The sequence below is a fragment of the Sceloporus occidentalis genome, unplaced genomic scaffold (genome assembly GCF_023333645.1).
Source record: "Sceloporus occidentalis isolate IW3139 unplaced genomic scaffold, rSceOcc1.0.p SCAF_45, whole genome shotgun sequence".
Lineage (NCBI taxonomy): Eukaryota > Metazoa > Chordata > Lepidosauria > Squamata > Phrynosomatidae > Sceloporus > Sceloporus occidentalis.
The window spans coordinates 2,259,844-2,286,638 of NW_028317025.1; the positions used below are offsets into that span (position 1 = coordinate 2,259,844).

The window sequence follows — 26,795 nt, forward strand, 5'->3', positions numbered from 1 at the left end:
TGAATGCTTCGACATCGAGGCATTACAGCAACACCATTTAAGCTAAAGAAAGCGATCGTAGATAATTTTCTAAGCTTGTTTAATAAATTGATGTGCCAGGCACGTCATTGGTCATGAAGTGACCGTTTTTGCGTGACGTGCCTAATCCGTCAATGGGCGTTAAGGGGTTAAAGGTTTAAACCCATATATCAGGAAAAATTGGCAGACTAGATGGGCTGAATGGTTCTAATCTACCATCAAATTATGTTTTTAAGTGGTATCAAAAGATTTATCAACAAACATCAAAACACGACAAAAGCTGTAGGTTTTGTGGTACAAAGGGTTAAGATGCAGTTGTATGCAGTCTCTCCATGCTTACCAAGCCTTTTTTCTAGTCCACGCAAACGGCATTGTTTCTTTTTGAAAATCAATTAGAACCAATTTGGTTTTCTGCATTATTCATTGTTTTATGTTTAGCCTGAACAAAATATGGACAAAGCTCATGCCATATCACTCTCTGAAAGCTGGTTCCACTGGACAACATATATCAACAAGAAGAGCGCATGAACATATGGGGGAAAAATATGAATTTATTATTCATTATATATTTATATTTTCCTACATATTTATACACATTAACTAATTATCCCTGAGTTTCAGTGGGATTTTATGATATATATATCTCCAATTCATCTTTATTATGGTAAATTAATCAGCTTTTTTCCTTCTTTTATTTCTCTTATATACATCTTTTTACCTTTCCTTACCTCTGATGCACAGGCTACACATATTATATATGGGAATAATACACATAGCCAATTTTTATTTAATATGATTTATTAATTACATTTGTCCTTGTTGGGGCACTCCTTCCAAATGTCCAGGTCCGAGACGTTGAAAGCCATTCAACTGGAGAGAAGAGGTTAAAGATAAATACACGGAAACGGCTTTTTTCTATCTTCTCCGCCCATTCAAACGAACTTTATTAGACACATCCCAAAGAGACAAAAGCCAATACAGAAATATAGAAGAACGGCAGAAATGGTACGGACACGATTACGTCAGAATGTTATGAGCCTCCCTATCAAGTTATTTTTGTGAGTGCAATAGATTATTCACTACACACATATTTTTTGAATTGAAAAATTATTTATTGTATATTTTTTTTCCCACATGTTCATATATCGATTCTGTGGAACACTTGTGAGGAGTGTTATTTTGTGAGCTGCGGAACCTGTGGGGGTATATATATATATATATTTCTTTATTTTATCACATTCACGTGAAGATGGTTCTTTTCTTGTTCTATATCCACTCAACAACAGCATGGTTGTTCCCGACTGCTTGTACTGAAGACAAATTTGACAAATTGGCAGCAAGTGTTTCCTAGATTTGCAAGCCAGGGGGATCTGTTAGCCGCCTTTCTACTGAACACATCCGATCAACTACAAGGATTGGCCTTCAGTCAACTTAAGCCTTTTTATGTTTTCTATTTTTTGTTTTATAAGCCTTGCTAACAGTATATGTGATCTTTCCGGGTAATGCAACATGATCTGGTGACAATACATTTACCAATATTGATGATATATTTATTAAGGTACACCAAGTATGTAAAGTGGGCCAAAATAACACATATAAAATAATTTATACCTCATTTTTTTAATGACCATGGTCAGATTATGGTATAACCATGCTACTTCTTTTATACTGCTCAAAGAACATTAAAAAAGGATACATACTAAGATTAATTGCGAATGGAACAATAAGGTTCACAAAAATAGTTATATTCTTTAGAAATCATTTACATTATTTACATAACTAAAGAGATCAGTGTAGAAATACAGCCCTGGAATTGTTTTTGTATATTGATGGCACAAAACCTGTGATACATAAAGGCATTTGGTAATTTTGAGACTAATTTCTGGTCCAAAGGAAGTCAATTGTCACATATTACATTTGATTGTATTGTTCATTATTTTGGATAAAGCAGCAAGGAAGAGAAATTGCATTATGATTTCTTCCCTGGCCACTTGTGCTAGAAATAGACTTTGATTAGACATTCAATTTGTCATTTTTAAATAAAAAATAAAAAGGTAGCAGTTTGTCCATATAAACCATATTGTAGTAAAGGACTCCAAGAAGGGAAAAAAGGCAGCTTGAAGGCTCACATGTATAGATAACATGATATTGTTAATTGAGCCACACAGGAATGACATGATGTATAAATGAAAAGCCACATTAGAAAATATATTTTACTTATGAGCCACAATGCAGTCCATTAGCCCCAAGTCAGATTAATACAGTGTTCTAGTTTTTATTGATGAAGAAAATCTCATCACAGTGCAGTCTAGGAGATGTTTGTGTACCCCCACCTCCAACATTTTATGTATAGATATACACGATTTGTTAAGTGCCCTTTTTCAGATCCATTCACATAATCAGATTAATTCTTGGTTCCTTGTTTCTGTAACTCCTGTAATTTCTTCTTTTCAATTATTTGTTCCTCAAATATATTTCGTTCCCTAAAATGAAAAAAAAGAAACAGAGATATAGCTAGCCTGTTATGTCACAAAGAAAATAATATGGTGGTAAAGAGTTGTGTTTTGTTACCTTTTACTAATTGAGGGTCCGTCCAAATATTTCTTTTCTGCTTTTTTATAATTAATTTCATCTGTGGCAGAGATGGCAAAAATAACTGCCTGAAAAAGTAGGTGTTAAAATTAATTCTACTTGCTATAACATCATAAACTATATCCTACATATCTAGTAACGGGAAACTATGAGACTTTTGTGCAAGGTATTGTCTGACCATCTGAAATAGTAGCTTGCCTTTTCTTTGAAGGATCTGGCTGCTGGTATTAAATAGTGCCAACAGTCCCCCGGCTGTTCTGCAGTTGCCCTTTCCACCCCAACAGAAGAAAATGTTAAATCAAATCAATACTACTTGGCAGGTAGGTTGTTCCAAGCATCATGGAAAACTAACCACATTTCTTCTGTGGATTAAGACAGCCCCACTTGCTTCTCTCTCTCCATCTAATCCCAGACATACTCAATCAGGGCTCTGTAGGCGCCATACCATCACTTCCAAGACTCATAGCTGAAGATAGTTGTCAAAGATGTTGTCTGTATGTTTGGGGTTATTGTCATGCTGTAGAATAAATTTGGGTCCAGATACTTCCCTGATAAGTATCTGCCTGTACTTCTCAGCATTAATGGGGGACCATTCATTTTGACCAAATCCCCAACTCCATTTGCAGAAATGCACACCCAAACTTGCAAGGAACCTCAAACACGCTTCACTGTTGCCTGCAAACACTCATTCTTGTACCGCTTTCCAGCCCTTCAGCGAACAAATTGCATTCAGCTATAGCCAAATATTTCAAATTTTGACTCATCGGTCCAAAAAAATAAAAAGGACTTTTCTGCACCTCAGTGTCTGTCTTCTATAAAGACCACTTCTGACCAGATGTATCCGGATTAGCTGGGTGTACCAGGGTCCCACTGTTTTCTGTCAATGCTGAGCTGATGGCACTGCTGGACATCTTCCCATTGCGAAGAGAAGAGGATGGGTCTTTCATTTGCTGCACTAAGCATCCTTAGCCGATAATTGCGCTTACAGTGCCTTGCAAAAGTATTCACCCCCTTAGCATATTCTGTTGCATTACAACTTAAAATGGATTTTTATTTGGATTTCATGTAATGGACATACACAAAATAGTCTGAATTGGTGAAGTAAAACAAGCAACGTAACATGGAGCGCATATACATGAGGAAAACAATAAAAACACAATAGTGTAATAAGTTTGAATACAAATTATAAAAATAAGTGTATGAACCACTCACAAGTGGACTTGAAGAATGAGCTCATCAAAGGACCAAACGGAGTGGATCTAAACAGCTGCAGATACAAAAAACAAGCCCAAATGGTGCAGTATCTTAGAAACTCATGTGGAGATATAACGGAAATGCACTTACAATTGAAGTGGCACTACTAGAGAAAATGTAGTGCATAAGCGTATAGACGAAATTCAGTCAGGAGTGATGATAAAAATCCGGTTTATTCATATACAATCCCTCGACGCGTTTCGCCGATTGCACGTCGGCTTCTTCAGGAGTGATTAAAAACATAAAATAAAATACAAGCAATGAACCTGTCTAAACAAAATCCGCGAGTCTTTATATATGGGGATACTTCCGGGTATGTCATCACGCAATCCTGCGTGAGAAGACGTGTCGGCGTCATCCATTCTAAAAGGTCTTCTTCTCCGTAATTCGCTGAGGATGTTCCCAACGTCAGTACATAGATCCCGGATGTAAACAGTCCGTGTAGGAGGAGAAATGGGTTGGTATACAATCGCTTGCAGCGGACCGTCTTATACACTTCTTCAATAGTGTGCGGAAATGTCCCACAACGGAGAATAAAATAAACGCTAAATGATAATGTAATATAAAAACACAATATAAAAAACATGTAAGTGTCGCAACCTCTTATGCACTTTAGTATGTATAGACTTAATTCAGATCGGACATTCATATACACTTACATGTTTTTTATATTGTGTTTTTATATTACATTATCATTTAGCGTTTATTTTATTCTCCGTTGTGGGACATTTCCGCACACTATTGAAGAAGTGTATAGGACGGTCCGCTGCAAGCGATTGTATACCAACCCATTTCTCCTCCTACACGGACTGTTTACATCCGGGATCTATGTACTGACGTCGGGAACATCCTCAGCGAATTACGGAGAAGAAGACCTTTTAGAATGGATGACGCCGACACGTCTTCTCACGCAGGATTGCGTGATGACATACCCGGAAGTATCCCCATATATAAAGACTCGCGGATTTTGTTTAGACAGGTTCATTGCTTGTATTTTATTTTATGTTTTTAATCACTCCTGAAGAAGCCGACGTGCAATCGGCGAAACGCGTCGAGGGATTGTATATGAATAAACCGGATTTTTATCATCACTCCTGACTGAATTTCGTCTATACGCTTATGCACTACATTTTCTCTAGTAGTGCCACTTCAATTGTAAGTGCATTTCCGTTATATCTCCACATGAGTTTCTAAGATACTGCACCATTTGGGCTTGTTTTTTGTATCTGCAGCTGTTTAGATCCACTCCGTTTGGTCCTTTGATGAGCTCATTCTTCAAGTCCACTTGTGAGTGGTTCATACACTTATTTTTATAATTTGTATTCAAACTTATTACACTATTGTGTTTTTATTTTTTTCCTCATGTATATGCGCTCCATGTTACGTTGCTTGGCTATATATACACTTTAAGGAAGAGTGTTTTCTTGGAAGCTGCTGTCTTGAGGGAAGTTCAATTTTTTATTTTTTATTACTTTATAGCACGTGATATCTTGGTTTTTCTTTTTATCTGTTCACTTGGTGAAGTAAAATAAAGAAAATAACCACCAGGCAAGCGGCACCATGAAGACCAAGAAGCTCTCCAAATACGTCAGGGATAAAGTTGTAGAGTACAGATCATGATTGGGTTATAAAAAAAATCTGAATCTTTAAATAACCCGCGCAGCACCATTAAATGCATTATTAATAGATGGAAAGGATATGACACCACATCAAACCAGCCAAGATAGGGCTGTCCACTAAAACCTCTCAGTCCAGGCAAGGAGGGCATTAACCAGAGAGGCAACTGTAGGGAACAGCTCACACATGGGGCGGCAATGACAGTATTCACACAGGCAGCAGGTTTCAAAATTTCAAGAGGGTGTTTATTTAAATGATTTAGGCACAGAGCACCTTGCAAACAAAACAAACTCTAAGCCTGTCCGGCTCTAACTAAACATCAGGATACCTCACTATCCCACTACAGGCCTAAGGGAAAGGTTCATACCTGGTGGGCTGCAGCGCTGGCTGTAGCTGCTCCTTGACTCAGTCTCTCCTACACCCTGCAAACCCAACAGCCTTCTCTTTTAAGGCTTCCTCCCCAGTAATAAGCATAGGAAGCCTCACCTGAGGACCCCTGGGAGTAAGGAAAACCCGTAGTGGACTAGGGGTGTGGACTGGAGCTCTCCCACTTCCAACCTGTCCTCCAGTCCAAGAAATCCAGCCCATGTAACTTTAAACAAAAGAGCCCTAGCAGACTACGCTCTGCTAAAGCAGCATGTATCCTCCTGGATTTCTGCTACCATGCCTGGCTAAGAAAACCAGGTGAGATATACACCCCATCCACCACTTTCCCATACACTTTACCACACAACAAAGAGACCAAAGAAAAAGCCATACTCTCCACAGAGATGGGCTTTTGTGGAAGTGTGGCCAGAAAAAAGCCATTACTTAAAGAAAGAAAAACAAACAAACAAAATGGCATGTGGGAGACTAAGAAGAGACTAAACTCAAGCTTTTTGGCCATCAATGAAAGGCTTTGTTTGGCACACACACCCAAAACCTCTCATCACCCCGAGAACACCATCCCCAAGTATTTCATTGGCATTGACTGGGAAACTGGTCAGGATTGAAGGAATTATTGATGGCACTAAGTACAGGGAAATTCTTGAGGGAAACCTGTTTCGGTCTTCCAGAAATTTGAGACTGGGACGGAGGTTCAGCTTCCAGCAGGACAATGACCCTAAGCATACTGTGTGGTGTAAGGGAAGACATTTAAATGTCTTGGAATAGCCTAGTTAAAATCCTAACCTCAATATACTTGAGAATCTGCTGTATAACTTAATGATTGCTGTACACCAGCAGAACCAATCCAACTTGAAGAATGTGCAAAAATCTCATTGGCTAGATGTGCCAAGCTTATAGAGACGTACCCCCAAGAGCTGTAATTGCTGCAAAAGGTGGCTCTACATAGTATTGACTTTGGGGGTTGAATAGTTATGCAGTTTTTCCCGTTTTATTTTTGTCTTGTTTGTTTCACAATAAAAAAAATATTTTGGATCTTTAAAGTGGTAGGCAAGTTGTGTAAATCAAATGATACAAACCTCCAACAAATCAATTTTAATTCCAGGTTGTAATGCAACAAGATAGGGAAAATGCCAAGGGGGGTGAATACTTTTGCAAGGCACTGTGCAGTCCTCAAAAAAATATTAATATATCTATTTTTCAAAGCATTTTTTACTTTACAGTGTTTTTTCACAGTAGCATGTGTGCCTGCCCCCCCCATCACTGTTGCAAGAACTCTGCATGTTTTCCAAGAACACTTCTTTTACGCTCCATTATTTCTATTTTCCAGTCCCTGCCTCTCCTCTCCAGTGTCAATACCCTTCGGCTGCTCTTTCTGTGTTTGGCAGGGATCTGTCCACAATTTATTAATGGTTTAGAATGATAGGAGGTCTTATATCCTATCATATCAAGCTCTGGGTAGTAAATATGTTCCATAATGTCTACAGGTATGCAGTGATACGTGTATAGTGATAGTTACACACACAGAACTGTGTTGCCTTCCCTAAATATGTAAAGTAGATTTTCTTTAATGAGACAGTGTCACCTACACACCACTTACAGTAAACATAGGACTAGTTATAAATTGTGCTAACAGAATTGCACAAGCTGCATAGTCAGAGAAAATGCGTTTCTCATGAAACTGTTTACGAAACCATCATGGAGCACCAAATGCCAACAGAAAAAATGCAGGTCTCAAGGTCTACATGGCTGCGCCCATGAGCTTCTAACATACATATAGTGCTTACTTAAATCTGTAAACCCAATTACACGTATTTATTGAAAGATTTGGGGGGGGGGGGGGGGAGAGAGCAAAGTAAGTCTGCCAGTTTTGACATGTCAGAAATTAGGAGACTGTTCAGATACATTACACAAGTTCAAAATGCAATTCTGATGTATTTTGGTACTTGCCTCTGGTAGCAGCACATCCAGAACAAACCTCATTCGATCTTTGTTAACCAGCTTTTGTGCCATTTCATCCATATGTTCACACAGTGTTTGCAGGTATGCTACCACAAGCTCCACCTGATCCTCATCTTCCATGTACGTGTCTATGCATGTTGTATGTTTGTTCGAAGCTAGGAAATCTTGCAACCAGCGTGACTTTTTCTTGCCTGAAAGAATATCTAGGAGATGACTTTCTGCTTGCTTGGTCTTCACAATAAAGTCAACCAGTCTTTCATTTGCACGATCACGGGCTGCCCGCGTACGGTCAGGAAGTGTCTTTTTGTTTTGCTCGGACTTTCTGGGAGTGACTTCTGCTTCAGTTTCTGCAACCTCTACAGAATCCAGAGATGGGAAAAGCATATCTGTCTTGCAGTGTAAAAGTTCTCTACGCACTGGGTAACCTAAAACACATAAAATAAAACCCATATATAACATTTCAAAGTCAACAATTCTAGTCAAAAAAGACCAATGACTGGAATGTGAAATGTCTCTCCTAATGGAGGACCAGATAATGTATTACAATTATGTTTATTGTCATGGATAATTTACCTCTTCTACTGTACAGGAACACAGAAGTGACTTAGAATTGACTTACTGATATCCGCAGTGCAGTATTCGGTAAAAGAACCAGAAAAGGAACGACAACCTGAAGAAGAAAACAAAAAAAATAGTTACGTAGTTGGAGTGAGGGCATCAATGCAAATGAAAAAAGTAGGACAGCGCAGATGGTAACGTTAGTACAAAAAGCACACAGACCCCTTTTAAAAACAAAAAACAAAGTGTCAGTGTTTCTAGCCATTACGTTAATATATATAGAGAGAAAGAGTGGTCTTATGTACCTACTAAGAAACTCACCCACTCGGATCATGTAATCTCTTATAACTTCATCACACCAATCTATGGAATTACCATAGCCTTTACGGGCATTTTCCTGCATTTAAATAATAAATTGTTAAAGTTGTTATAAGAATGAAATGAAATGTAAAATTGTATCAAAAGCAACAGTCTCCAATATGAAAATGCTTGTGGGGGCCCCAACCCTCTTCCAGCACAAGGCCTCATTGAATGAACTAATACAGCCTCCAAAATCAGTAAGTGAAGTCTGCCAATAAGAAAGCAAAGCTACAGGAGTTAAAGGTCCGTACGAACGGGTGTAAGATGTAAGATCTACGGAACGGAGGTAAGGAAGGAGCTAAGGTATGGCCCCAAATGAGTTGTGGGGAAGATAGATATGCAGGGAGAACCACGTAGCATGCTGGGGCATACTGAGGCATCCTTGTATATACAATATTGCTCTTTGCAACTTGAATCACCCCCAGAATCTCCACACAAAACTACAGGCACACACATGATACCACTGTCCCGCTGGATGCACCCTGGAAAACGCTAAGACATATTCAGCCAGACGGAAGAAATATGAAAGCGAAATACCAGTGTGGTATACGATATATCTCTAATACGTACCTTTAAATATTGTATAGTTGATGAATTAAACATATGTGATAACATTTGGTTGATCTACTAAAGAAAAAAACGGTGCAGAAAACTTAGCTAATCCTTGACTACAGAGAATTTACACCTGCTCTGCTGCACTGAAATAGGGTGCACATCAGGAGTCATCCCATCTCATGATACCTATGAGCTATTTAATCCTTCAGCACCACAAGAGACTAATGAGACCAATGAGATAATCATTCAACATAGATAATTAATACCTGCTCTGTTATATCCTTAATATAAAAAAGAAAGGGAGAAGGGAAGGGAAAAAAAAGTAATAAAGTACTAAACATTAAAATATCCAGGTACGTTATATGCCTGAATATGATACAAACACATGTGAAATCCTCTATTGCTTCAGTGGAAACAAAAACGGAATAGTGAAGAAACAGAACCATTTCTCCACAGGAGACTCATGAGAACGTTAATCCTTAAGTAGAGAGAATTAACACCTACTCTGCTGTATTCATGATATAAAAACTCACTGAAATAGGGTGCACATCAGGAGTCATCCCATCTCATGATACCCATGAGCTATTTAATCCTTCAGCACAGAGAATTAACGCTTGCTCCACCACATCCATGACACAAAATCTTATAAGAGTCAAACTTTGAAATATTGGAAAAATAATAAATTTGCCTTATGATATTTATAACACAACATTTACACTTAAAACATTTGCAAAAGGAGGAGTCTATATATATATATACATACATACACATATATATACATATATACCAGCACTCAAGTAGAATATGTAGAATTAACCTACTATAGGAACCTACCACAGGACACTTCAGACATAAACTACTGAGCAGAGAGAACCAATTACCAGAATATCACAAGTGGCTTAACTTGTTAAAAAGGAAGAAGAGAAAAGGGAAAAAAAAAGATTTTTTTTTTTTTTTTTTTTTACAAATAGCAGGATATATCCTGTAAATAAGCGAACTTTTTGGGATAAACCTGTATAAATTAGAAGTAAAGTGATTCCAGGTGGGGTAAGTCATAATTAAAACCCCATTAGCTACATTATAATACAACCCCCCTAAAGAAAGAAAAAAAACCTATACAATTCATATACGATAAAACTGGAAGGAACTATTGAGAAACGTTTTCTGCTCCTTATCAATCTTTATGGAATTTTGGAAGGATTGACCAAGGATATATTAAGACTATGCTGTGACTTAAGATTGATACACAAAGACACTGGAACTCAACATAAAAACACAACATTTCTTTTAAACTTCTGTTGGTAACTGAACTTGCCTCTTAGGGATGAGGCATTTAAAGTCTCCTTCTTTGCAAATGATATATTCCTGACGCTAAAAATCCTTGTATCTCACTGCATAGCCTTTTGGAAGACATCGAGGGGCATGAATAGATTATTATGAGTACAAAATAAAATTCCAAATAATGTATTAGCTAATAACCTACACATAGTCCGGGGAACAAATTTAAAAAATATTGACCTAGGACGCTACATGTCTCTGGAAGCGATAGAGAAAACAATACAAATTCATCCAATTTGGGGAATTGGCAGAAAAACATGGATTAGATATAAACATTTAAAACAATATGTAGAGGGGGGATGTCAGGCCCCATTCAAGCTGCAGAGCTTCTTCACTCTAGTTTCCCCTGTCTCGCTACAGTTCCCCCTTTGCTGTAATCCATTCCTGGATTTCCTTGTGCTCTGCCGTTTACTTCTGATTCTTTGTTTCAGTCCTGCACTTAGCTTCAACTTCTGTTTCCTTTGTGCCCCACCCGTTTGTTATGTTTGTCTCAGTCTGCAGGTATGTTTTAGCTCTGTTTTGTGTTTAGATTCAATGTTCAGATTCAGTTTATTAGTGATTCAGTAGGCAGTGTTTAGTGCTAGGACCCACCGAATATTGGAGCACTTTGGCGTAGTGGTGGGCCAAGCATACTATGGCCATAAGATGTTACTAAACTAACAATTGTTATCATATAGTCCTAGGCTAGTCCTGTATTGGTGTGTGTCCGTCTTATGTACCTTTGCCCTCTTTTCCCTGAATCATCGGGGGATCTCGGCTCCTCACTCCATCCCGTGTTCCTTGCCTTGTTCCCTGTCCTTTGTTGTGTCCTGTACCAAGTATGTCTTGTCTGGCTATGTTTCTTGCTCTGTTCCCCTTGCTTGCTATATTTCTGCTGTTACTCTGCTTAGTTTCCCTACTCCCAGCCTGCAGCATCCTGCACATTTCTCTTTTGAGCTATGTCTCATGCCTGTCCAGGGTGCCTGCAGGATATCACTTTGTTTTGCTCTGGACAACATCCGCTGCTATGTGAAGGCCCTGGTATGTGGCCGCACAACCCTAGGTGCTCAACATCCTGGAGAGTCATCTGCATGGACCCAGTCCCTGACAGGGATATTCTGAATAAATATGGAACAGAAAGTATTCTTCTACCCCCCTTCTTTAGAGGAGAATGGAAATCTCAAGCGAGCAGGAGGGCCAATGCTCTTTCGGACTCCACATTAAAATGTCCCAATTGTTGAAATAATGGTGATTAAGAAATGGGAAATTGAATTGGGCTGTATGCTATAAAACAAACCAAACTGACAGTACATAATGTTTTCCTACTGGGGACATTTTACAATCTTTCACAAAGAGACTAAGCAGGATGTTTGTTAGTCAAGATGAGAAATGTTGAAGATGTGGAGAGAGCATTGGTACCCCTAAATGTACTTGAAGAGGTAAGGCCTAATATGCAAAGGTAGGTGGATGTAGGGTACGGCTATCTGATGTACTTCAATACCCAGAGGAAAAGGCTTGGATGATAATGGAATGTGGGGATGAGTACAGAACTGCAGAATGATACCCCCCCCCCGTGTAAACAGGGTTCTCCCTTGAATCACCAATGTAATGGGTACAAACAGATGTGGATCTTGACCACCGTGAGATGCTGATTAAATTCATTGAGCGGTTCCCCAGAGCCTGTAGCGAGGTGGAGAAGGTAGAAGAAGAGGCTGCAGGAGCATGGGATCAGTTAGAGCAGGCACAGGCACTTGGGAGCGAGTTGGGTCAGTTTAGGCCAATAATGTCTGAAGGGCTTGGACTAACTAATGCAAACGCTGGTCCAGGCTTTCAATTCTGGCCTTACACGCCGCCATCTCCTGGCTTATCTCTGTGGGGCGTATGGCTGGCCCTTTGTAAAGTACCAGTAGTAGGGGGGACTCCCCTAAAGCTGAGGTAGGAAGACAGAGTTGTGGAGGCAATATTTAGCGAACCGGTGCACCAAATCAAATTCGAAGAGACAAGAGTACCCATGTTGGTTCAAAACCAGTACCAAGAAGCAGTGTCATACCAACAAAGGGCAATCTCAAAACCAAGTTTGGTGCCGATATAGGCAGTAATGAGAGATCATGTGATCACGGTTGCTGGGTAGGCCTCGACAAAGGAGTATGCAGTGAAGGCCAGGTGATATTAGCGGTTTGAGGGAGTGGATGTCACAGGACAACCATGCGAACACTGGGTCCTCACACTTTGAAAGAGCCCCCTCCAAACAAATGTGATACAAATTATTGGCACGTACATTTTACTTTCAATAATGGGTTATAGCTTTTTGCATGGATTCCAGTAGGTTTTACTGCATACAGATCGATGCAGCATTCGTTGGTTATTGAAGTTCAAAACGGAGATGTTTGGCTCACTTAATTCCTTTACGGGCTGCAGCTACTGTAAAGCAGGGAACACTTTATAAATTTAGAACTAAACTGTTATAGAGACTATTTCTTTGTGAAAAAGACTTGTGTCATTGTAAACCTGCCACTAACTTACCAGAAGTTCCTTCTTCTCTGCACAGTCATACAGCTTCAGTGTGCGAAGCGAAACCAGAAAACTAAAATAGGAAAAAAAAAAAAAAAAAAAAAGACAAAGCAAAAATGAAGAATATAGCTAGAGCATATTACTTTTCTTCAGAGTCTAGACTATGCCACTAACAGGACTTTTAAATTAGTTTTGCTTTGTCTGTTACACGATGTAGCAGTACACTAGACCAAAGTACCAAATGTGTTTCCAAAACACATAATCTTACCTAATGGTCAATCAGAACAGGAAAGACTGTGGGGCATTATTTGCAAACATTGTGGGGGAATTCAACCTTTAAGTGGGCTCATTCATTCTGTGACAAACCTGGTACGTCACCCCAAAAAACTGCCCCCATGTTGCCACAATCATGTTGATTGCAGGGGCACTACCCAGGCAGACCAGCACAGCCACCCCGAGACCCCCATCAAGCCTTTGATCACTCCCATGCAATTGCGGGCCTGTGGGGACTAAATATCAATTAACGTTGCATTCCTATGGAGCATCAACATTGAAAGAGTTAAGAAGAAAAAAAAAAAGTTTCAAAAATATGTAACAATAAATATATTTTTTTTGGTTAAACTAACTTTAGAAGGTGCTGGTGCGGAATCAGCTGCATGGAATATGCCCCTAACTAGATTCCCTGAGCTGTTCAGTTTTTGGAAATATATAGTTTTAGGGGGTTAAAATGAATTAATCCGGTTGCTTCTGTAACATCATCAATAAACACTATTGACCATGCATGCCCAATGCCATCACACCACCTCCACAGTGTTTTACAGATGATGTGTCTAAAGAATGCTGTTACAGAACTGGGCTGACTCTTTTGGATGTTTTTTTGGCAAAGTCTAATCTGACCTTTCTATTTTTTATTTTTTTTCTCAATTCTCTGTTTATTGCACGTTTGGGAAAATAAACACAATACAGAGTGTCATATACAGAAATAACAATGAACATCCGGTACGGTTGGACATATGTCTAAGGAACACAGTACATAGTGGTGTTGATACAAGTAGAAACATAACAGTACCATTATTATAGACCGAGAGTAGACATATCGGCGTACAAGCTAAATACACGATGTGGTCAGGGTGGATCGTGTATCACTGGTAGAAGTAACATATTCAAACCTGACACATATCCAACACACAAGGTACAGCATCAACACACATAGACCTGGAGGGGAAAGGTGTACAACAGACGGGTAGAAACCGGTAACAGTATCGCAACATAGAGCTGAGAGGTAGCATTCGATGAGACATTTAAAGGAGTAAACTCCCCTCTCTGTATTGGTGTTAAGTATGTGAGATGGATAATTAACGGACCCTCACAGAGCGCATGAACTATATAAAGAACATAAACATGGCCGGGCGCTACAAATGAGTAATCACACCCGTCCCAGTGGCATGGCTGGGACAGACCGCATTGGAGAAAAAATACCTGGCATGTACAATAAAACAAACAACAAAGAAATTATATCATAACAAAAACATGTCGGTCCCAGGGTCCAGTGATATGTCCCGATAACCAGTAGCAACCAAATACCCCATATGGAAAAGCACACGAGAAAGCGTACAAGGGGAGTCCCCCAGCAAAACCTCATATCATGAGAGGGGAGTAGCAGATATCACCTTATAAAGAAAGAGGTGGGAGGTTCTTGTCCAAGTTCGCCACGTACGCACGTCAATGTGGCCTTTCTATTCTTGAGGCTTATGAATGGTTTGCACCTTGTGGTAAACCCTCTATATTTGTTCTTGGGAAGTCTTCTCTTTATAGACTTGGATAATGATATGCCCTATCTCCTGAAGAGTGTTCCTCACTTGGCTGGATGTTGCGAAGGGGTTTTCTTTACCATGAAAAAGATCCTGCGATCATCCACCACTGTTGTCTTCCGTGGATGTCCAGGCCTTTTTGTGTTGAAGAGCTCACAAGTGCAGCATTCTGTTTTTCTCAGAATGTACCAAACTGTTGATTTGCCCTCTCCTAATGTTCCTGCTATCTCTTTTTGTTGGATTTTGTTTGCAGCCTAAGGATGCCCTGTTTCCCTTGCATTGAGAGCTCCTTTGGCTGCATATTGTGGGTTCACAGCAACAGCTTCCAAATGCAAATGCCACACCTTGAATCAACTCCAGACCTTTTACCTGCTTAATTGAAAAAAATAACGAAGGAATAGCCAACACCTGTCCATGAAATCGTTTTGGAGTCACTTATCCATTACTTTTGGTCCCTTGAAAAAGAGGGTGCTACATATTAAAGAGATGAATACCCTCAAATTAAATCTGAGAGACTGCACTTTAAACCCATATTCGTTATTTCGTATTAATTTAAACTTGAATTTATTTTGGTAAACAGCCAAAATAACATAACTTGTGTCGATGTCCAAATATTGCCAGAGCTAACTTTATAGAAGATTGAGCCCAATAAAACCATACCATCAACAAGGTAAAACCCTACATAAATAAAATGGGAGTGGATGGCACATTAGTTGAAAATACCGTATTTGCTCGATTATAAGACGACCCCCCAAAATCTGAATATTAATTTATGAAAAAAAAGAAAAAGTCTGATTATAAGACGACCCTATAGGAAAAAAGTTTTACCAGTAAATGTTAATTCATGTAAACTATGTGAACATTTTTTAACCCCTTCAATCCCAGGGGTTTTTGGTACCTCAAAGCCCAGAGCAATTTTGCAATTTTTGCGCTATGTCGGTTCAGCGATGATTCTCTTTTCCTGTGAATAGTGTACCCATATAAACTATATATTGTTTTTTCAAGGAGAGATAGAGCTTTCTTTTGATACCATAGTTGGATGATTATGAAACAGAAAAAACACCTTCACGTGATAATTCAAATATATATATATATATATATATATAAATATATAAATACCCCTATAAGGTCTGCAGCTCCCAAGAACAACACTCCTCACAAGTGTACAGCAAAGAAAATATCAAAGGTTGGGGCGCATAAACATGTGAAGAGAAAATAAAATACAATAGTGTAATAAATTCAAAATAATATGAGTGATAATCAAAGTATTGCACTCACAAAGGTAATGGATAAAGGAGGCCCATCAGATAAAAGTAGTTCTTCTTAGAATCTGGAATGCAAATGAAGAAACCACAAATGGTGCAGTAAATTACTCTACATCCATTTGGATTTTATTTACTCCTTTTCTCCTGAAGAAGCCAACGGAGCTTGGCGAAACGCGTTGAGACTAGGGCTGAAACAACTAATTGATAAAATCGATAATCGATAATGAAAATCGTTGTAAACGATTTTCATTATCGATTAATTGAATCGATTTTTATCGATTATAAAAATTATAATCCGACCTCAAACAGAGATCGGATTATAACACTAGAATCCAGATCCCCCGCAACGCTGCAGGGGACCTGGATTCCCCTCACTGTCGGCCGGTCTCTCACTTCTCTCTCCCCCCTCCTATACACCCCTCTGACTCCTCCCCCCTCCCATACATCACTCTGCCTCTCTACCCGGCTCCGTTTCTGACTTCATAGAAGCCTCAGCGTAAGTGAACGGCAGTAACGGAGGCTGTCTGTGCGCATCGTTTAGACCCCCACCGGCTGACAGAGGATCATCCTCTCTGTCAGCCGGTGGGGGTCTGCATCGCTGAGACAGCCTCCGTTACTCACCTTCACTTACGCTGAGGCTTCTATGAAGCTGCAGTGAAAGTTCCTGTCAGTAACGGAGCCGGGTAGAGAGGCAGAGCGGTGTATGGGAGGGGGGAGGAGTCAGAGGGGTGTATGGGAGCCACCCTCCCATACACCACTCTGGCTCCTCCCCCTCCCATACGGCACTCTGCCTCTCTACCCGGCTCCCTGGTGTCTTGTGAACCTCTGTGGCTGACAGGAGGCAGAGTGGAGTATGGGAGGGGGGAGGAGCCAAAGTGATGTATGGGAGAGGGAGGAGGCAGAGTTGTGTATGGGAGGGGGAGGAGCCAGAGTGGAGTATGGGAGGGGGCAGAGTGGTGTATGGGAGGGGATAGGAGGCAGAGTGGTGTATGGGAGGGGATAGGAGGCAGAGTGGTGTATGGGAGGGGGGAGGAGGCAGAGTGGAGTATGGGAGGGGGGAGGAGGCAGAGTGGAGTATGGGAGGGGGAGGAGCCAGAGTGGTGTATGGGAGGGGCAGGAGCCAGAGTGGTGTATGGGAGGGGGAGGAGCCAGAGTGGTGTATGGGTGAGTTATAGTGGGGTATGGGGGGTATTATGAATTTCAGGGCATATAGGGGGTATAAGGCATATCGATATTAGGCATATCAGGGGGGCATAAAACATATCTGGGGGTAAAAGGTATATCAGGGGGCTCAGTTGCATACCACTGGCATATAAGAGGTATAAGGCATATATGGGGGCAGAGTGGCAAGCTGGGGGTCAGATGTGCATAACCGGGGGCAGTTTGGTAAATAAAAAAAATTTAAACAAGGCTTTTTTTCTCAGTTTTTTATTAAATATGAAAAATAGTTAACATATGAATTCATATTTACTAATAACTTTGTATTAAAACCTAGTTTGAGAAACACTGTTTGGGTTCTTGTAGCTTTTATTATTATGTCAGTAAAATAAGAAGGTGAATAGAGAGAGGCCATTGTGATAAAGAGATGAAAGTGTAAATTGTACGTTTTTTATTACTTTATTTTAAATTGAAAAAAAATTAAATTTTTTTATCTGATTAATCGAAAAAATAATCGGCCAACTAATCGATTATTAAAATAATCGTTAGTTGCAGCCCTAGTTGAGACTGAGTTCTTATATTAATTTGGATATCTTCGATCTGTTGGACGTTTTTATCTTGCGCTTTTGCATAACATTTCGGTTATGCCAACCTATTTGTGAGTTTTACGAGCTCTTTCTTTATTAAATAGTTTCATATTACTGCACCATTTGTGGTTTCTTCATTTGCATTCCAGATTCTAAGAAGAACTACTTTTATCTGATGGGCCTCCTTTATCCATTACCTTTGTGAGTGCAATACTTTGATTATCACTCATATTATTTTGAATTTATTACACAGAAAATTCCATCCCGATTTATCAATTCAGGTGTCCTGATTTCAGAAATACATAATTTATATAGATTTTCCATATTTTCCCAGCACATATAGGCAACATACTATAAGGTGTACATTACTTTATACAAAGCCGTTAAATTTCTACATAAGGTATGATGGGACTGCAACTCTAATTTTAAACAAATAAAACAAAAACACCCACAAAAGGTATATATTTCTGTAAAGCAGACAATCCAGGCTATTCTATCAGGGGTATTTTGGCGTTCTACATGCAGGTATTTGGCCACCAATCACTGTCAAAGGTGGCCACAGAAATTAGTTCCTCTACTTTTTTTCACCAACGTGTCTTAGTATTTTGTAGTATTCTTAGGATTTTTTGTACAGGGTATGTGTTACGGCAGATAAATCTATCCTAAATTGTTTGGCCGCCTCTCTTTTTGTGGTTTTCTGGACTTTACAGGGCACAAACGGGACCATGCGCGTTATAGATTCCAAACGTGAAATTTTCCCATTTTGCTTTAGTAGAGCTATGTTTCATTTGGGGCTGCTTAGCACCCCCCTAATTATAAATACCCCCATAAAAGTATATATTTCTGTAAAGCAGACGACCCAGAGTATCTCATTAAGAGCATTTGGACAATTTTCATGCAACCATTTGGCCGCCAATCACTGCCAAAGTCAGCCGTTGCTCTAATTTTGTGCACTTTTTCCACCAACACTTCTGTGTTGCTCAGGACTTTTGGCACAGGGTATGTGTTACGGCAGAGAAATCCAGCCTAAAGTGTACAGCCGCCTCTCCTGATTACGGAAATAATCCACATGCCTAGTTTTTTGTGGTTTTCTGGACATTACAGGGCACCCACCAACTAAACCCAAATTTTTTTAATTTTTTTTTGAAGATCGTGGGGAGGAAAGGGTTAATTTAGGTATTTGGGTGGTTATGTACTGATTTTTTTTAATTTTTTTTTTTACTGCAGCTCTGCACGATGCTCTGTCTCTCTCTCTCTCAGATGGAGGAGAGAGGCAGAGCATCTGCAGTAACGGTCACACGATCGCTGTGATTACTCATCACAGCGATCGTGTGACATTACTGCCGGATGTGTGGAATCAGGCATTCCCTCTGTTCTGTTATTAGCCCTGGGGGACTGCCCCGGGTGTGGGGCAGTCCCCCAGGGCTAATAACAGACCGGAGGGAATGCCTGATCGCACAATCGGGCATAGATCTGTAACAGCTTATCTGTAACAACCTTATCGGAGCTGTCGGGTAACCCAGCAGGGTCTAGACAGACCCTGCAGGGGATACCCTGTAGAGGACTGCACTGGGAGGGGCCAAAAAACTTGCGGGCACCGGCAGGCACTGTACCTGCGGGTCCCAGTAATCCCGCGCAGTCCCGCAAGGATGCCTTCTCGCTGCTCCATTACAGTGTCTCCTATCTTGCTCCGCCCATGAACAAGGCGGAGTCACGTGATGTGACATCACTTCCTGTGACCCTGCCTTGTTCCTGGGCGGAACAAGAGAAGAGACGCTGTGAGGGAACAACTCGAGGGCAGCCGTGCGGGACTGCGCAGGAAATCAGGTAAGGAGGCGGGCGTGATTGGCCACAAATCGGGCGGGATTGGCCACAAATGTGGCGGGAGCGGAACACCCACATTGCGGGAGCGGGATTCAAAACAGCGGGAGCGGGATTCAAAAAGCAGTCCCGCGCAGGGCTCTAATACCCTGCACTCCTGAGTAGTTCCTGACGTCACCCGGAAGGTAAAGCCTGATCGCGCGATCGGGCATTTCCAACCTCATCGGAGTGAAAGGGTAGCCCAGCAGGGTCTAGACAGACCCTGCAGGGATACCCTGTCCTCCTGTGAACTTCCAGGTCACGTCAGTAGCGACTTGACCTGGAAGGGAAAGCCTGATCGGGCATTTCCAGCTTTAACAGTTTACTGGCATTGGTGCCGGAAACTGTAACAGCTCCCTCATCTGAGTGATGGGGTAGCCCAGCAGGGTCTAGACAGACCCTGCTGGGCTACCCGATCCTCCCGTGAACTTCCAGGTCACGTCAGTAGTGACGTGACCTGGAAGGGAAAGCCCGATCGGGCATTTCTATCTGTAACAGCTTTCCGGCTTCACGCCGGAAGCTGTTTGTCAGGAACCAATTTCTCACTGCCTGAACCATGGCTTTTTTATACCTGTGGCGTTTACATCTGCGACCACTAGTGGCCACCCTCTGCCCTCTGGAGCACCTGGGTTGAGCCCTAGTCTACATCCAGCTGGGCCTTGTTATCTGGATTACCCTGCCTTTATGAACCTGCCCTGCCCTTCAGTCAGGGCCTTTGTATTGAAGTCTATGGACCTTCCTGCTGTGGCTCTGCACCTGTACTGTTCCTGGTTCCCTGCTTTGTGTCCTGATCAAGTGGACTCCCTGCTTTGTGTCCTGATCAAGTGGACTCCCTGCTTTGTGTCCTGATCAAGTGGACTCCCTGCTTTGTGTCCTGATCAAGTGGACTCCCTGCTTTGTGTCCTGATCAAGTGGACTCCCTGCTTTGTGTCCTGATCAAGTGGACTCCCTGCTTTGTGTCCTTCCAAGTGGACTCCCTGCTTTGTGTCCTTCCAAGTGGACTCCCTGCTTTGTGTCCTTGCAAGTGGACTCACTGCTTTGTGTCCTTCCAAGCGGGCTGTGTTCCTTTTGTACCCTTCCAAGCGGGCTGTGTGCCTTTTGTGCCCTTCCAAGCGGGCTGTCTGTCGCGCCCTTCCAAGCGGGCTCTCTGTCTGTCGCGCCCTTCCAAGCGGGCTCTCTGTCTGTCGCGCCCTTCCAAGCGGGCTCTCTGTCTGTCGCGCCCTTCCAAGCGGGCTCTCTGTCTGTCGCGCCCTTCCAAGCGGGCTCCCTGCCAAAAGACTTATTACCTGTATTTTATTTTGCCATACGTCTGGTTACTTGCTTAGACTATATTACCCTTATTTGCTGGTCCTGTTATATACATGAAATACACTGCATTACCTGGATTTCTGTTTGTGGTGTCTTTGTTTGCATAATCATGCACCGTGGGTTACATACTGAACCCCAAGTATCCCCTGCGCATGGGCTCCTACCTGACCTGATCACCCGAGTCCTGACACTGTTACAGGAGATCGGGCAGCAGAAAGCCAGCGACGCTGGCTTCTGCTGCCAGGGGGGAGTCCAGGCTGTCTCCCATGCAGCGGCAGGGATGTGTCCCTGACGCTGCACGAAGGGCTAGACGTACCGATACGTCCAAAGACGTACCGGTACGTCCATATGTCTATAGGGGATTGAAGGGGTTAAAATAAAAACTGATTGAGAAAAATATTTTGTTTTTATTTCCTTTTTTTCAACCTGCCCCCCCCCAGTTATGCACATCTGCCCCAGAAATGCCTTATACCCCCCTATATGCCACTGTGCCCCATGATATGCCTTTTGACCTCCTATGTGCCACTCAGCCTCCAGAACTGCCTTATACCCCTATATGCCCCTCTGGCATTTAGGGGGTTAAAAGGCATATTATGGGGCAGAGTGGCATATAGGGAGGTGTAAGGCATTTCAGGAGGCAGAGTGGCGTATAGAGGGTTAAAAGGCATTTCTGGAGGCAGAGTGGCATTAAGGGGGTTAAAAGGCATTTCATAGATCACTCTGCCTACAGAAATGTCTTATGCCCTCCATTTAACACTCCCTCTCCCTCCTCCAAACTTACCGGAGCTTCTGAGTCCCCGGTGCGTAGTCTGGGCAGCGTGTAGAGCTCTACGCGATTCGCGTAGACAACTTCAGCTGCAGCCGGGAGGAGGTGCGGTTAAAAGCGGGGGTTGTCTGCGTCCATCGTGCAGACCTTCCCCGGCTGCCAGAGTACCCCGGGCCGCCCCGGTGCGGGGAACTCTGATCTCTGACAGCTTGGGAAGGTCTGCGCGATGGACGCAGACAACCCCCGCTGCCTGGACTACGCACCGGTAAGTTGGGGGGGGCATAACACAGGAGGATCCAGGTCCTCTGCATCGCTGCAGGGGATCTGGATCTTAGTCTCATAGTCAGACCTAGTTGAGGTCTGATTAAAAGACGACCCCGATTATAAGACGAGGGGTATTTTTCAGACCATTTGCTCTGGAAAAAACCTTGTCTTGTAATCGAGCAAATACGGTACTTGGAAAAATGCTAAATAATATGTTACATAGATCTACATACACTGGAACATGTACATCAGGAACATGTACATCTTAGAGCAAAAAGAATACAAAAGGAAACATGTATAACAAAATAAATTACAGGGGGGATATAAACTTAAAAAAAAAAAAATAAAGAAATACTATAAAGGGGCATATTCTAAGAGTAGACAGAAGTTTACAATGTGTAATGGTAGAGGGTATTTCTTTAATTAGAGGGCAGTAGAATACAGTGGCAGTAGAAATTAATTGAAGAGAATTTAAGCATGGTTTTCTGAACCTAAGAAAAAGTCAAGAAGCATTCATTAAAAAAAATTCCCTTTACCAAGTTGGTGACCCATTGTTCCTGAAATGCAAACTCACATTGTTTTGTAAGGTCTACATGCAAGCCATCCCTCTATCATGCTGTGTGACTATCATGCAGGGATGTTTTCTTTTCACAATTTCTCATTGACTCAAGATGTGTGACCAATCCTCGATATTTCATTAAAAACATATTTATATGATGGATGTAAGCAGATACCATGATCTCTGAAATAACCATATTTTCGGCATGATCTTACCCTTTGGCATTGTATTTGGGATCGGACAAAGATTCTTCCACAAACAAGATATTTGCCCTCCGAGCCTTCTGGTTCACACATTTTACCTGTAAAATAAACATTCTGTATTGCTTAAAACGACCCTTCGACTTCACTAGCCACATATTGGTGAATAGTATGCATGTCCTTACCACTGCTGGCCAATATGGGTACTTTTGATATTTACACCAGACGAACATGCCAGGTTTAATGGCGCTAGGCCCTGCGGGAGAGAAATTCAAAATCGTCTGACAATTAAGATGTTTCTAAACTACTTAACAATTACAGAGCATTTGCTAGTTATGAGTGTAACAGTATTCCACAGCCCTGTAAATCACAGTAACGAGACAACAGAGAACATGTATATCACTTAAACCGTGGACGGAAGATACGCTATGGGTCTCTTAAATGTCCTATTTACATAAACAGCAAAAATACATTAAATGTTCAGGTAAAGCCACACACCCTAAACCAAAAACAAGACCTATTTGGCTTTGAATCAACGTAATGTATAATGTGAAATATTAAAAAGGGGCAGCAATGGAGTTTTGCTCACGAGCATCGATGAAGACAACACGCGACTCATTTTCTTTTAGCAAAAATACTGGTACTTCAGTAAGAAACAATGCTTTTATTTACTTAAGCAGCTGCTATTTTCTTTTCATGGGAGGCAGAATTATTGGATTTACTGAACGTACATGCACATGCATTGGCGTTTTCCCAGTACATTTGCCTTTAGTGCCAGAGTTCAGGATTGAATCCTGCTTGTCCTCATCTGTGCCAGTGAAATTAAAATAGGCAAGGCCAAATGACAGTCATATAAAGCTTATTTTAAAGAAATACGCACAGATACATGACGATAAAAACACCAACCTCCCATTGTCCAACAAAACCCCTTACCCTGGTTGAGAAGACTTGGAAGGTCTTCATCTTCGTCGGGATATTCTTCAGCCCATGTAGGATTTGACGTATAGGTTTCAGGGGAGCTCATCTCCAGAGATAGCTCTGAAGAGCTTAATCCTTACAAAAAAATTATACTTATTACATGCTAGCAAAATTTCAGAATCTTTCGATGGGTATTATACAAAACGGAGGGATAACATCCAATTAGCAAAACCTGCATTGGGTTATCTGTGAGGCTATAAAGGGGAGCAATAATTTGACTTTGTGTCTCTCTCCTATTTTCACACTTTACCTAAATAGCTTGGTCTTTCCTTTTTTCATGTTCAACTTGAGTGTGGGTTTTTATGTAAACCCAATAGGTCACCTATATACCACAAATTTCATCTTAGGTCTCTTCTCATTTGAGAACTCTACACTATTAGTGGAAATTAAAGACTAGGTGTCTACTGCAATTGGGAGTCTTTGACCTGTATTTTTTATTGTCTCTTTTACTGCTATTATGGTTATTCTATTATTATCTTTTATTTATATAGCGCCAACAATTTACACAGCGCTTATTCATTCAATGTATGTCTTAAGGAAATATGAAACATTTTACTATGGTTTTTTTTGTTGTTTTTTTTTAGTTTGGCGATTGTGGTTTTTATAAGAGGTTAGTAAATTAGACCTCAAAGTATGAAGAATTATACAAATTCATATACTCTGAAAATATAACACTGAATGTTTGCTTCATATTCTTTAGATCAACGTAGTAAAGTGCATCTGTATAGCTTTTCTTAGCATGTACTAAAAAAACCAATTTACTGAAAACAACAAGCACGAATCTATATTTTAAGAAACCTGCATGCCTAAAGCTGTCAATTTTTATTACAGTCAAAACTAAATACTGAATAGAACACTTTTCATAATAGATGTTTTAAATGAATCTTTTACAAGTGGGTAGAGTACTCTTGTGCTAGATTAATACATTGTAAGGGGGAAATAAATAAGAAAAATGATGCATGAAAACGTTCCATCATGGTATCTTTCAAAACTAGTATTAAGGGATATAAGATCATCTGTTCTGTATAATACAGTGTTTTACCTCCATCGTCCTCAAAGTCAGGCATTGCGAACAGCTTGTATCGTTTTTCCTGTTGGAGAGCTACTCTCTCTTTGCCAGTGTCACAAGACTCTGCCTTTAAATCTGAAATGGCCTTATTGACAATATGGGCTTTGCATAATTGTTCTTTGCATGAATTCTGAATGGCTAGTCTCTCCTCATGCGGCTTTTTTTCTGTGTCCCATTTTTCTGCCGGTTCATGTGCAATCTTTCTGTCACATTCTGCCTTTACAGCACATTGTATGGCAATAGAAGAGTTCTTACAGACAGAGTCCTCTGACCTCTCGTTAGCCTTCTGTGACTTCCTACCAGCTGGAGCTCCATCTTCCTCTTCATGTGTGCTTGAGTCTTGTGTTCGTTTTCTTTTTTTTTCCTGAAGCTGAGCGTTATCATTAAGTAAGGGCACATCCCTGGTCCTAGATGGTTTACAGACTTCAGAGGAATCACCATTATTGTTGGCCAAACACAGACTTTTTGGTTTCTTGGAGGATTTCCCATCACATTTTCTTTTTTCTGGAGTTTTACTTTGCTCAGCTGTAGTTTTGAGGGTTTTTGGACGCCCTTTCTTCTCACTAGTGATTGTTTCCTCTATTTGAGTATCTTTCAATTTTTTGTCACGTCTCCCAAGAGTTGGAGGAGTTGAAGTCCCCAAGGCAGAAGTTTGGTTTAAAATGTCTAACGCAATCCTAAGAGCTTTACGATATGTCAGCTCTTCTATTGTGGCTTCTGAACTTTTGGTCTTGTGTGCTAGAAAACAGAGTACGTAGATCAAAATCTTTAATATCCTAAATTTGAGATTTCAAAATAAAAAATGTGGTTAATCTTAATCTGTAGAAGAAGAATTCTGGTGTGTAGAAGATAAAAGCAACCAATGAAGCTCTACCATTACCAACGGGGTTTGTCTTGTAGAGACTTCCTCAGGGCAGTTACAATTAAGATCAAGCAAGCTTAAATGGACGGGTGCAATACACGCTTTCATGAGTTACACAACTCATAAATATAATACACTCTAAGCCCATTTTAAGTCTCAATTCAAAATACAAAAGGCCATTCTAAAAATCTCCCCTTTTCCCATGATGACAGGATCATATCTATAGGTAGATTAAAGGTAGATTATGTCATCATTGAAAAGGGCATATAGGAACTAGACAGTTCTACAGAAAGAAGTCTACTGGATTCATAAATTGAATACTCTATAACCCTATGGTGTTTCTGTATCTTATTATTGTATCTATTAAAGTATTAGTGTTTTGATTAAACAAATACAATATTTTTTATTGTTTGGGAAATACAAATACCTTTTTTAATAGCTTTTTGTATTTCAGATTGAGACAAAAAATGGGTTTAGGGTGTATTATATTTATTGAGCAAAAGCCATAAAAGGGTGTATTTCACGTTCTATTTAAACCCTCTGGACCTTAATTGTAACCACTGAAGAAGTCTCTAGAGATGAAACACGTTGGTGGTGTTGATAGAGCTTCTTTAATTGCGGTTTCCTTCAACACACCGGAATTCTTCTTCTACAGATAAGATTTTTCTGTGATCTTTTCTGTTTGGAACATCGCAATGTAAGTGGTTTACGGTGATAGTTAACTAAATTCAACATCTTTGCAAATTAACAGCTCAGTTTCCCTCGTTGGTGTAGATTTTGAAGGGATTGCTCAGCTGTTCTTCTGTGAATGTACACCAAGAATAATTTATTCTTTTACCTCTTGTATTTTACTACACTGATCCTGGTGATTTCATGAAAGCATATACACGTTGCTCCACGTTTGACTAGCGACCTTTGTGAGTTTATTTCATCCACATTTCTCTCAACTTTGATACATACAGTTTTACACTATGCCTCTT

The 26,795-nt window shown here is 40.7% G+C and overlaps 1 protein-coding gene across 1 annotated transcript; it reads right to left on the reverse strand.

Annotated features, from left to right (window-relative positions):
• Positions 1-2,422: 2,422 nt before the first annotated feature.
• On the reverse strand, positions 2,423-24,951 carry LOC149289453 (PWWP domain-containing DNA repair factor 3B-like). Its single transcript, XM_089490524.1, has 10 exons — positions 24,927-24,951; positions 23,840-23,959; positions 23,092-23,162; positions 22,922-23,007; positions 13,141-13,201; positions 8,707-8,782; positions 8,447-8,497; positions 7,812-8,252; positions 2,590-2,674; positions 2,423-2,501 (listed from the first exon to the last, which is right to left on the reverse strand). The coding sequence occupies exons 1-10, from the start codon at positions 24,949-24,951 to the stop codon at positions 2,423-2,425; spliced, it is 1,095 nt and encodes a 364-aa protein (XP_089346650.1).
• Between the last annotated feature and the right edge of the window lie 1,844 nt (positions 24,952-26,795).